Here is a 13,386-nt window from a genome sequence, read left to right on the forward strand (position 1 = left end):
TCCATCCTTTGGGATCTCGTGGCCATGGATCCCCATGGATGGGCTCCCTCATCCCTGTCCCCTGCCCTGCACAGCCTGCTCCATCCTTTGGGATCTCGTGGCCATGGATCCCCATGGATGGGCTCCCTCAGCCCTGTCCCCTGCCCTGCACAGCCTGCTCCATCCTTTGGAGTTCCCTGGCCATGGATCCCCATGGATGGGCTCCCTCAGCCCTGTCCCCTGCCCTGCACAGCCTGCTCCATCCTTTGGAGCTCTCAGCCATGGATCCCCATGGATGGGCTCCCTCAGCCCTGTCCCCTGCCCTGCACAGCCTGCTCCATCCTTTGGGATCTCGTGGCCATGGATCCCCATGGATGGGCTCCCTCAGCCCTGTCCCTCTGCCCTGAGCAGCCCCAGCTCCCTCAGCCTCTCCTGGCACAGAGATGTTCCAGGCCCTTCAGCACCTTGGTGGCCTTGGCAGTTCTGGAGGAATACTTGGACTTGACGACCTTTGAGGGCTTTTCCAAGTTTATGATTCCATTTCACATCACAGCTCCTGAACTCTTTAAGACTTTAAATTCTGTCTGCTTACAGTTCTAATAACTTGAAGCCAACTCCAGATAAATCCTCACGTTTCCACAGCAGCTAAAAAGGCGCCCACACCGATTTCTGTACAGCCATCCACTGGGCACATCCCTCCTCACCCTGGGGTCAGGCCAAATTACCATCTCCCCTGACTGAGAGCACAGCCCTGAGTGCTGTAAACCACTTTTTACTGGAATTACAGCTTTACCCCATTTTGGAAGTCTTTCCATATGTGAGTCCTGCCTGTGTGAGGGAAGAGGCCATTTGAAATCACTTCCACATTCATTAAATAGACAAAGGAAGTGCCATTTGTTCCCACAAAAATCCCATTCCTCGATGCCATTGAGGTGCAGTGAATGCAGGGCTTGGAGGGAGCTCATCCAACAACTCCTGATGACAATTAAGTCAAACACAACCCCATGATCAGTGCAATTAAAATCCCCAAAGAGAAGCACAGATGTACTCGAGGCCCCCAGTCACTTACAGGATTTTTTGATATTATGTAAAAATCCAGCTACTGAGCAGCGAGGCTTTGGTATTATATTATTAAGTAATTACAATGAGATATGAAAACACTAATGAGATCTGTGGTGAGGATTTGCTGCACCCGATGTTTCGAGGAAAATGAATCAGTCTGGCTTTCTCCAGCACGCTTGGAACAACCTCCTGCAGGCAGCTGCATGAGTTTTATGTGGAGAAAACACAGAAAAATCTGGTTTCAACAACTTCTCCGCCTTTGTGGTGACTGCAAGGCTCAAAAGACTGGCAAGGGAAGCGGGAAAATTTGGGAAATTGATATCCAGAACATGAATTTAAATGCAGGCCTGGTGTGCACATTGATGTGGGGAATGCAAACACCACTTGGAACACAGAACACCCTCCCTGTCCTCTTTGCTTTAGCAAAGCACACAAATGTGGCACATTAATGACTATACAGGGTGACCAGTCTATGCCTGGTGTATAATCAAATTAATTCTTGGGGAAGAGGCTTCACAGGAGCACTCCTCTCCCAAACTGAGCCAATTAATGCAATCCTGGTGGCCACTGGAGACACAAAACCAAGGATTCTGTGACAGCACCAGACATTTGCTGAAACTCTGAACCCACTGATGAAAAGAGAACCCTTGTCATAAGGAAAAAGGGGCCTCAGAATTTTAGGAGGAGAGAGGGAATATCCACAAAAGAAAAGCCATGTCAAGGCAACAATCCTGGGACTCCTAAGAAGTCCTAAACACTCTGGGAAACCGAGGCAGAGAAATGTTTCTCACTTTGCCCAAATCACATTTTCTGGTGACAGTTAACTTGGAAAGAACAGCCCTAGAACCCTTCCAAGGCACCTTTCTCTCCTGCTTCAGCCAGCCCAGATCCTCCTGGGAGCCAACTCTGAGATGTGCAACTCCACCAGATGTATCAGGTTCAGAAATAACCTCTGAGGCCTGGAATAACTCAGATGGATCCCAAAGCCCAGCCCTGCCCTTTGCAGAAGGACGTGGATTCACCCAGGCCATGTCCCCGAGGAGCTGAGCACAAGGATCACCCCATGGAGCCTCCACTTTCCCACATTATTATTATTATTTTTTATTATTATTATCATCATCCAGCTGGAGAGGTACTCAGGGCCAGCTGGAGAGGAAGGTTGCCTTTTCCCAGTACTAGGTGCTCCATTCCAAAACTTTTCAATTAATGCATTCAAGTTCACACCTCTCAGGTCAGTTAAATTGGAATAATCACCAAAATGAGCCCCTTTACAGATGGATTCAACAGGCACATGATGGCCTTCAATGACTTCACCTGATAAATCTATAAATAGAATTTTAATTATGCCATCCCAAACCATCATAGGGAACCACCCACTCCAGAATGGACAATTCCATTCAAGCTTCAAAACCAACAAAAATCCAGGAGATAAGAGATTTAAAAACCCATTTTGAATCTCAGCAGGATTCAAAGCTCTGGTGCTTTTATCAGAAAAAAATCTTCCCCATGAGGGTGGGGAGGCTCTGGCACAGGCTGCTCACGGATCCCTGGGAGTGTTGGACAGGGCTTGGAGCAGCCTGGGATGGTGGGAGGTGTCCCTGCCCATGGCAGGGGTGGCACTGGATGATTTTAAGTCCTTTCCAACCCAAACCAGTCTCTGATTCCATGATTCTCACAGATACTCCTTTGCTTCGCCCTCATAAAAACCCCCTTTTCCCTGCCCATCTCCTCACATTATTACTGGATGTAAAACCCTATTCAAGGAAACTCTCCTCACCTGGAAAACATCCATATTTCTGTGTTTTGATAAGAAAGTGTTCTAACACACTATTCCATGATATATTAAACAAGAACTCCAACAGCAGTTGATGCACTTGGCCCACAGAACCCTTGAGAATTCGGCAGCTTTTTTATCTTCAGACCCCTAAATCACATCCCTTCATTGATTAAAGTTCCATCTTCATCCTGCAGAAGAGAATCACCTCCTCAGCACACATTTATCTCCTCACAAAAGGCAGGGAATAATGGATCCATGAAAGCTGTTGCCCTTTTTTTTGGCAATAATTTCCGATCTATGATACACACATGGAAACACAGGAGAGCAACACCTCCAATTCCTGTGTGTGTGTAAAATGGATAACAACCAACATTAAATCAAACGTGTCGCATTTTAATCATTTAATTAGGTAAAAATTACTTTCTCCCCAACAGTTCTTCCTTATTAGGAAAAAAACTCAAGACATCTACAGATCCTCCAACTGTTATTCCAACTCGAAGCCACAAAAGTCTTTGGAGCATCTGGCGTGTTTTGTGCTCCATGGCAGCCTCGTTCCCTGTGAATTGAGTGATTTATTACCACCTAACCTCAGCCTCTGATGAGATTATGCTGCCAATTTGTGCCTCCTTTTTGGAGGGCTCTGCAACCCGAGCTTTGGGCTGAGCGTGGTGAATCTCAATTAAAGGCTGACCTTTACAAGGCGAGGGAAATGTTAATTCATGCTCACCTAAATGGCTTCAGCCCTCTTTAAAAGCAGAGTTTTCTGAGCCTGCCCACTCCTCTGCCACTGTGAAGTTCCATTTCAACATTATTAAGATAAAAACCTCTTGGCTGAGAGGGGAAAAAAACCCCAAATGCTAATACAGCTGTCTGGGGTGCATTTGTTATGCTCCTTGAAAAACAATGGTGTCGCGTTTTGAAGGGATTTCAGACACAGATTAGAGGCAGCAGAATGACAGGGCCAGAGATTAAACACTCCTTTACCCCCTGAACAGGCACAAGAGCAGCAGCAGCTCCCTCCATGCTCACCCTCAAGGTCTCTGCTGGAATTTGCCATCCCCTGTGATGTGGAATTACTTCCTGGAGAAGTCTCAGCTTGAAAGGGATAAAATTTGCAAAAGAGGCAGGAAAGTGGCTCAGCCCCCACAGATAATTGCATTGGGCTGTTTTTTTAAATTAGGATTATACACACCATCAAATGGGAGAAAGAAAAGGAATGTTTCAGCAATGTATTTATCAAAGCCTTGCTAAGCAAGCTGGTGAAAACAAAGAAATTTGACCTGCAAAAAACATCGAGAAACTTCAATATGAAAAGAAGAACTTGATGAAAAATTCAAATGTCAGCAAGATTTCAATAGAAAACATAAACATCCATGAGCATCTCAGGACTCCACACTATCAAAAAGGCCAGAAGGAACAAAAGAAAAAAATATACAATGCCAACATAGCAATTAATTACTCTAGAAAGATGGAATCAGAATATCCTCAGTTGGAAGGGACCCACAAGGATCACAGTCCAAATATATTGTGTGTGTGTGTATATATATAGTATAAATCTCTTCACAACACTGTGTATAAAAGAAAAAGTTGCAGCTTTGGCCAGCATGGTGACTCAAGATCCCGAAAAAAAACCAGGATTAACTGATCAACATCCACCAGGTTGAATTCTGAGCTGAACTCCCATGGATATTTTATTCCTCATTTCACAGCCTAACTCCATGGTGTTTAAATAAATGGTTTACTACTGACATTTAAGCAAAAACACAAATTCCGTGGCACACTACTTCCAAAAGCTTGCACCTCCTGGAAATAACTCCAGTAATTGATATAAAGCAGAGTATTACAGTTCACAGGCATAAACATTCTCCACCTATTCTGTTCTAATCTGCATAATACAAGATAATTCCACATTGTCTTTGTAAATTCACCACAAAGCCCTCAAATGCTTCAGTAATCCAGATTCAAAGCTGGAAAACAGCTGTAAATAAATGCCTTGAAAACCAAGAATTGCTTTGCAAACAAGGCACTGGGACACAGCGAGTCCCAACTGTAACAACACAACCCCACTGGGAGCAGCTTCCAGCAGAGTGAGAGTGGAGAATTTTGGGATTTTCATACAAGGAGGATGGTGCTTCCTCACTTCAACAGGGGAGAGAAGCATGGCAGAGGTGGGAGAGTTGTGAGGAGGGAGAATCCAGGCTGGCAACAGAAATCGAAGCTGACTCTGATGCCTTGAGAAGGCTGAGCTAGAACAGAGGCTAGATGGAGTTACAGAATAAAGCAGGGATTGATGGAAAGGATCTCCTCCATGGATGCACCTTGGGCAGCACCAGAGCCCAGCCAGGGCTGCACCCAGGATGAACCCAAATGGTCCCAAAATGAACCCAAGATGAACCTAAATGGTCCCAAAATGAACCCAGGATGACCCCAAATGATCCCAAAATGCACCCAAGATGAACCCAAATGGCCCCAAAATGCACCCAGGATGACCCCAAATGGTCCCAAAATGCACGAGCGCTGCCGGGGTCTCTCCCTGGGCTCAGCTCTGCTCCATGTGCACATTGCAGTTCAGTGTCCAACCCCACTGCAGCCCCTGCACTCCCATCCTTGTTTTTCTCTCTGCAGCCCGCGGGGTTTGTGCTCCTGGGCTGGCATTGGGATCATTTGTCCTTGGTGCCCAGCTCAGCAGGAATTGTTTTGTCTCCCTGCTCTGTGCACAGAGCTCCCCATCCCATAATATGAAGCCCAGACCCACACACTACAGCAGCTCAGAATGTGAAAAATACAAAACCTAAATCCTGAGGCATTATTCCAGCATGGATTCTACATCTCTGAGAAGCTCCTCTCATCATACACCACCTTGATGCCCCTATTTTTGGTTTTCCTGTTCCACAAGGACCACGTGGCACCTGAGGGGTGTTTGGGCTCTGAAGTGAGAGCAGTGCAAGGGTTAAAGATTAAAGGAAGAGGAGGCTGAGGTCAAGACCCAGGTAGGGAGGCCCAGAGCAGCTGGGGCTGCCCCTGCATCCCTGGAATGCCCAAGGCCAGGCTGGACACTGGGGCTGGAGCAGCCTGGGACAGTGGCAGGTGTCCCTGCCATGGCAATGGGGTTGGAACTGGGTGATCTTTATGGTCCTTTCCAACCCAAACCATTCCATGACAGTGACATTCCAGTGCTCACTGGCACCAAATATCACCCTGACACCAGAATTCCTCCTCCTGCCTTACCTTGCTCAAATTCCCCCACACAAAGCAGAGATTTCACAGCCCGAGCCTGACTTTCAACACCTCCCCTCTCCCTGAGAAGCGACAAGAATTAAGTGGGAAATTCAACCCCCCCCAAATGTTCTCCAGGATTAACCAGAGATGCCCTGATCCTTTCTCACAGACTCGACTGCTGGCTGAGGTCAGCCTTTAATAAGCAGCAATACACACATGTAGACACCTGGAAGGGATCAAAAACATTGCTGAAAAGGAGGAAAACAAACCCACATGGATGGGAAAAGGAGGGCTGACCCCACCCAGCAATGGGAACCTGTTGCTGTAGATGAAATGCCAAACGTGCTCTCCCCAACACCAGGAGCTCTTTGCACTGACAAAGCAAAGGGACCCTCCTGCCTCCTTTTTTTAGGCATCTCCCTCTGAACTGTTGCAGCTTTAGTAACAATCTCTGAGGAAAAATCAAGAAACAAACGATTTTCTTACACATAATCCCCCTTTTGCTGTCAAGGGCCTGACCCCAGTTTGATAATCTCATTTCCTGAGAATCAAAACGCTGGAAATTTAAGCTTCCTAGAGTGTTAATTGCAACCCTGCTCCATTGCTAATCAAAAAATTGGATGTTTTGCATGAAAATGCTGCTCTAATTAATTCTCAGTCATAAAGCAGCCTGGTTTTAATAACCCCTCCTTGATTGGGCAGCCTTTGAAGAGGCCGTGTCTCTAATCCGCTACACCGGGACAAACGCACGCCGAGGAAATCAGGAGTGGCTTTGGGGAGCTGATGGCTTCAGAGCTGGCAAAACCCTGAAAATCCCTGCTCTGCCCTCTCCCCAAGCTCAAAGCCAACTGTGATCCTGCTCACCATGAGACAAAAGCAGTGGTGTGACAGGAAATTCGGGGTATCACATCAGCTCCCCTTCCTCAGCTGATTTTTCTGCTGGTTTATTCCCGTCCTTCCTTAAGGAATATTTTTTAAGCAGCACAGGCCACTTGTCACCACATCTCCTTTAACCAGACGTGAATGCTGTTCCCTCTCCCCCTCCCCAGCCCCTCTGACTGACAACACATTATCACCCACATCTCGCAGAGGTGCTGAACCGAATTTTCATTATCCCAAATGTCAGCTTTGGTTTCTGTCACCGCTGAGCACAGCTGGCTCCCCGAGGCAGCCCTTGGGTGGATCCAAATGGAACAAGGCACCTACAAACAACTGCATTTTCCCTGGACATGGCCTTACATGGTGCCCTTGTCATAGCAGATCGTCAGTGCCTCTGCTGCTATTTCTTGGCATCAAAATCTTAATTAGCAGAGTTGGTCGTTGATTTTCTTTAATTGCTTAAAACCTTATGGTGAGGAATTTTTCAGGCTTGGGTGGAGAGTGGATGAGCAGTAGAATGAGGAGTAACACAAATCCACTTCCCAAATTTAGGTTTGTGTCTGAGGGCTATTCAGGGCTTTGCATTTATCACCCAGCCAGCAAGAAAAAAAAAAAAAATCAGTGGATTTTTTAATTCTAAAAATGATCCACTATACTTTATTGTGTTATTATACCGGAGCTTTATTTTACTGCCATATTCGCCATCCTTGGCCAGAGATGAGCAACCTGGAAGGTTCCTAAAATCCCAGATTGGTTTGGGTTGGGATTAAAATCACCCAGTGCCACCCCTGCCATGGCAGGGACACTTCCCACTGTCCCAGGCTGCTCCAAGCCCTGTCCTTGGCCATTCCAGGGATGCAGGGGCAGCCCCAGCTGCTCTGGCAATTCCAGCCCAGCCAGCAATTCCTCATGGCCAACATCCCATCCATGGCTGCCCTCTGGCACTGGCAGCCATTCCCTGGCTCCTGTCCCTTGTCCCCAGTCCCTCTGCAGCTCTCCTGGAGCCCCTGCAGGCCTGGAATGTGCTGGAAGCACTCCCTGGATCCTTCCCTTCTCCAGGGGAACATTCCCAGGTCTCCCCAGACTGTACCAGTCCAGAAGGAAATATTTCACTTCTGTACTCACCCCCACTTTTATTTTTTAATGACAGTTGTCAGAGAACTTGTGTGGCCAACTTCAAGGGGAAAACACATGGCCAAAGCCTTTCTCCTGCAATTTCAGTGGAATGAGACAGAAGAATTGCAGCTCTAAACCACTTGCAGCAGGTCCCTTTCTCCCACTGAGGGATAATGTGAGCCTCATGCTCTGCACTATTTCAGTCCAAATCAAAAGGGTTAATGACAAAGCATCACTCTGATCTTCACACGTTTTTAAGGCTATTTAAATTAAATTCTTATATCGAAAAGTTAGCGTGAGCTAAACTTTTATAAATTCCTTTCTTTTCATGCATATGTTGCTTTGAAGATCTTTTCAGGAAAAAAGATTCCCTAACAAGTCACCCTCCCCCTGCTGCCACTGAAAAATCATCCCTGTGGATAAGGCTGTTGGGAACAGAAACTGTGCAGTGTTCACAGAACACAGAGTGTCACATGCCTGCTTTCCACTAACCTGATTGAACAATTAAATTGTATTTCTCTTTAAAAAGGATTAAAAAAAATAAAATATATATATATAAAAAAATCCAAATGCAGATCTTGCTGTGGTCTGGGATTCAGGAAGATTAATGAGCAACCTAAAAGGGAACAGCAGCTCATAATAGAGACAGAGGTTACTGCATTTTTAACGTGGAGTTCAAAGGGAAACTTTTCTTGATGGTTCAGCTGCAAAGAATCTTAGCAAAGTCATCTCATCTATTGTCCCCACTGCCTCCCCACACTGACTTTGTGTCACCTACTGCATCACGTCCAGGCTCTTCCAATTGAGCTGCAAAGGGCAGCAGGATCTTGGCCCTCTCCACACTAATTCCTGTCTTGTCCTTTACTCCTTTGGCAGCTCCTGGGCTTTGTTCTTGCCCACCCAGGCTCCCTGAGCAGCTCTGCTGCATCCTCCTCCCCTGGAAATGCTCCCAGCTCATCCCAAATGCTGCCCCAAGATTCGTCTTGTATCCGTAAGGAATCACTCTTCCATGAAATCTGGTTCTAAATGAGCTCCAAACTCAGGACAGGAGCTCCTTGAAACCCTCAGTGTAACAGCAATAAACACAAAAATCCCCAAATTTCAGCCACGAGGCACCTGGAGGAGGATATGGATATGGAGAAGGTCAGCTCTGTTCTCTGCTTGTTTTAAAGCCACGTGGACAACTGGGAATGACAGAAGGCAACAGGAATCATCCCAAAGGGATGGGAAATTCTGGAGCAAGTGCTGCAGGCTCTCTGATGGCCCCAAATAGCTCAAAATTCTCAACAGCCAAAAAATTCTTGGCTTTGAGCCCACACTTGTCCCACACAGTTTGTAAGAGAGAGGCCAAAACTATGGAGAAGGAACTACTTAAATCCTCCTGGAATAAAACCCAGCAATGGGATGGAACATTAACCTGGGGGACATCTCCCAGCCAATCCTGGCCACGTGACACTTTTGAAGGTGAGAACCTGAATCCCAAAAGGCAGGGAGCTGTGAGCTCCACACCTCCCAGGTGAGTGCAAGGTGAGATCCCAGTTTAGCTGGCAGGTACCTCCACATCCCCTCATTCCCACAGGCTCTGGGATCAGGGGGTGGGCAGCTGTCACCCTCAGCTTCTTCCTTCTCAGTCCACCCAAAAAGATCTCAGAATTCACCACAGAGCCATGACAGCCCTGCTCATCAGTGCAGAGATCACCTCTGCAGCCACCCAAGAACAATCTCTGCCTCTCAAGGTTTTTTTTCACACCCTTGTGAGTTTAAGTTGTCTCTGAGGACAGGTTATGAAAGGAGGAAGGGAACACAAAGGCATCCAAAAATTCTCTTGTAAATTATAGAACATTCTCAATTAAAAGCCAGCTGAAAATTATCATGGACAAGAGTTCCAGGAGAAATTCTGCCCTTGGTCATCACTGTAATACTTGAAGAACAGGAATTATATTCCTGTTACAATTAGCCCAGGAAGAAACTGGAATAGTTGATAGAAAAGAATTCAGCCCTGCTGTACATGACCATGGCAGTCTTGGGACATTCCCTTGATTCTGCTGCCAAGCCCAGCCACAGGATCATCCAGGAAAAAAAAGGGAAATGATGCCATGCAAGAGCAGGGGACACTTCCCTGGGCACACACAGCACCTGCCATGGGCAATATAAAAAAGCAAAACCAAGTCCCCAGGTTCACCATCTGCAAACACCCTGCAGCTCCTCAAGTGTACAAACACAAAGAATTGGTCACTTTAATCCATCCTGCTTCAAATTTGAGCTGCCTGAGCTCAGCTCCCAAAGCAATGCACAGTAAGGACACAGATAAATATCCAACACCCAAACCCGGTGCTCAAGGTGAGGTTGTTTGTATTTCACCTTTTGTTTTAGGAACATTTTTTAAAACCTTGGCCTCCAGCTGAAAATGCTGAGAGAATAAAGAGAAACCTTTCAAAACCTCATAATAAACAAGAGCTTAAAACTTGGAGTGACTCAGAGCAGAGATCAATACCTGCCAGAGGCTGGGCAGGACATTCCAGCTCCTGCAGAAGGAATTATCCAATTACCAAGGATCCCTTTCCATACCTTGCAGCTCCCCACTCCTGCTGTAGAGCTCCCTCCTCTGCTCCCTCAGGTAGGCACTCATGCTGATGGCATGGGATGAGGATTCAAACCTGGAATTCAAAGGAATTCAGTCAATTTTAGGCACTGGAAGCATCCTTCTTGTGAGCATCACTCAGCTCTTAAAAATACAAAATGTAAATATATTGTTATCCTGGAGATTAAAGGCCAATCAATTATTATTTATTGTATGGCTCTAATAATCCATAAGGACAAATCCAAATGTTTTCCAACCATTTCTGCCCCATCAACAGGATTTTTGGCACTCACACTAAAAGGCCTGAGTGACTGAGGACAGCTCAAGGTCCCTGTGACCACAAGTGTCCCATGGCCATGGGCTTTGTGCCTGACACAAATGAGTGCTGGGAACACCCCCATGGCCAAGGGCTGTTGTTCCAGGCAGGCACTTCCCAAAAAAAACCACAAAAAACCAATTCTGGGTGTTGGAACCCTGCCTACTGAGAATTTCAGATTTTCTTTGCTGCCAGGCACTGACCTCCAAGAGAACTCTGCATTGACCTGAGGCTGTAGAAAAAGCTTCCAAAAATAAATGCTAAAACTAAGATTATAAGTGCATAGTTTCAATAGAAATGCATAATATCACATGGTGGAAAACTTGAGAGTTTCAGGTTTTAGAACATAGTAATATATATAAAGCAAGACAGAAGTTTTAGTCCTTGTTCTTTACCTTCTTCATAAGTTTAAGCAGTATTGTGTAATTAAATATAGCCCCCATTACGAGCCACAAGCAATTAGTTATTGGGTTAAAAGTAAATATAAGTGACATTTCTTAATTAGACAGCTTATCCTTAAAAACCCTTGTAGAAAGAGAGATATGTCTTCATTTTTAGCTTATTAAAATTAAGGACTACAAAACTCACAGCTTGTGAAACTGTAAATAGATAAGAACTAATAAACATGTGAGTGCAACTAGAAATACTGTCTCACACATTTAATCCAAACTCAGCAGAAAAAAGAAGCAAAAAATGCATTTTCTGGGAGTGCATGGATGGGCTCTGGGGACCAGGGAGCTCATGGTGGGGACAGAGCACCTTCAAACAGCCCCAGGGGACATCATGCCTTGAAAAAGCTGAGCTGGAGCAGAGGGTGGGCAGGGTCACAGAATAAAGCAGGGATTGATTGAAAGGATCTCCTCCATGGGTGCACCTTGGGCAGCAGCAGAGCCCAGCCAGGGCTGCCCCAAGATGAACCCAAATGGTCCCAAAATGAACCCAAGATGAACCCAAATGGTCCCAAAATGAACCCAAATGGTCCCAAAATGAACCCAAGATGAACCCAAATGGCCCCAAAATGAACCCAAATGGTCCCAAAATGAACCCAAATGGTCCCAAAATGCACCCAAGATGAACCCAAATCGTCCCAAAATGAACCCAAGATGAACCCAAATGGTCCCAAAATGAACCCAAATGGTCCCAAAATGCCCCCAAGATGAACCCAAATGGTCCCAAAATGAACCCAGGATGAACCCAAATGGTCCCAAAATGAACCCAGGATGAACCCAAATGGTCCCAAAATGAACCCAGGATGAACCCAAATGGTCCCAAAATGAACCCAGGATGAACCCAAATGGTCCCAAAATGAACCCAGGATGAACCCAAATGGCCCCAAAATGCACCCAAGATGACCCCAAATGGCCCCAAAATGCACGAGCGCTGCCGGGGTCTCTCCCTGGGCTCAGCTCTGCTCCATGTGCACATTGCAGTTCAGTGTCCAACCCCAGTGCAGCCCCTGCACTCCCATCCTTGTTTTTCTCTCTGCAGCCCACGGGGTTTGTGCTCCTGGGCTGGCATTGGGATCATTTGTCCTTGGTGCCCAGCTCAGCAGGAATTGTTTTGTCTCCCTGCTCTGTGCACAGAGCTCCCCATCCCATAATATGAACCCAGACCCACACACCAAAGCAGCACAGAATGTGAAAAATACAAAACCTAAAACCTGAGGCATCAGACTCCAGACTTAGAAAGAAAATTTGTCACAAGAAGACCTGAAGATGTTGAGGATTTGCTGCCACACTCCCCATTGCCTCCCCAGCCCCACAGCTCAGGAGGGTGGAATCAGCCTCAGCGCTGCCCAGAGGGACACTGGGAACATGAGCATCACACCCGAGACAGGGGAAAGCATTTCACAGCTTTCCTGGGCACTAGTGTTAAGATTATTACTATTAATGAGGCTTTTCTGCTTTAATTTGGACTCTGAGTGTTGTTCTTATTGCAACTGAACTAATAACGATTTATCAAAATACAACAAACCCTTCTGATTTTAATTAAATGAGCTGTAAATTGTTGGCTCTGTGTTCCCCTCGTGCTCCTTCCTGTCCTCAGTGAGACAATAAAAGCAGCATTATCCCTGAGGTCTTTCCAGGCACCAAACCCAGACCTCACCCCTTCTTTTCCACCAGTTTTTGTCCCCTATTTCCCTTCCTCTGCCACCTCCTCCAGCTGCCCTTCCCCACATTCCTGTTCCCACTCAACTCCTTGTAACTCCCTTCCCAATGCTGATCCTCCCACAAAGCTTTCAAAACATTTCTGTTTTCTTTAGAATTACACAGAATTACAGCCAAGTCTGGGACTGATTTATTGGGTGTTCAGCTCCTGCCTGTACAATTCACTCCTGTCTTATTTACTGATTTCCATCTTGGAAAACTGAGCTGGCCACCTGAGCATGCCCTTGGCTACTTTTGGGAAGAGAAGAAAGCCAAAAAAAAAACCAAGAAAGTTTATGATGGCATGCAT

At 46.2% G+C, this 13,386-nt stretch overlaps 1 protein-coding gene across 2 annotated transcripts in view; it reads right to left on the reverse strand.

Moving 5' to 3' along the window:
* The window catches only part of EXOC4 (exocyst complex component 4), a 326,179-nt gene that overhangs the window by 216,245 nt on the left and 96,548 nt on the right, over positions 1-13,386 (reverse strand). For both annotated transcript variants that reach the window (XM_064421658.1, XM_064421659.1), the window contains exon 9: positions 10,601-10,689. In XM_064421658.1, the coding sequence (XP_064277728.1) occupies positions 10,601-10,689 (89 nt within the window). The remainder of the gene's footprint in view (positions 1-10,600; positions 10,690-13,386) is intronic.

The sequence above is a fragment of the Passer domesticus genome, chromosome 5, assembly GCF_036417665.1.
Source record: "Passer domesticus isolate bPasDom1 chromosome 5, bPasDom1.hap1, whole genome shotgun sequence".
Taxonomy (NCBI): Eukaryota; Metazoa; Chordata; class Aves; order Passeriformes; family Passeridae; genus Passer; species Passer domesticus.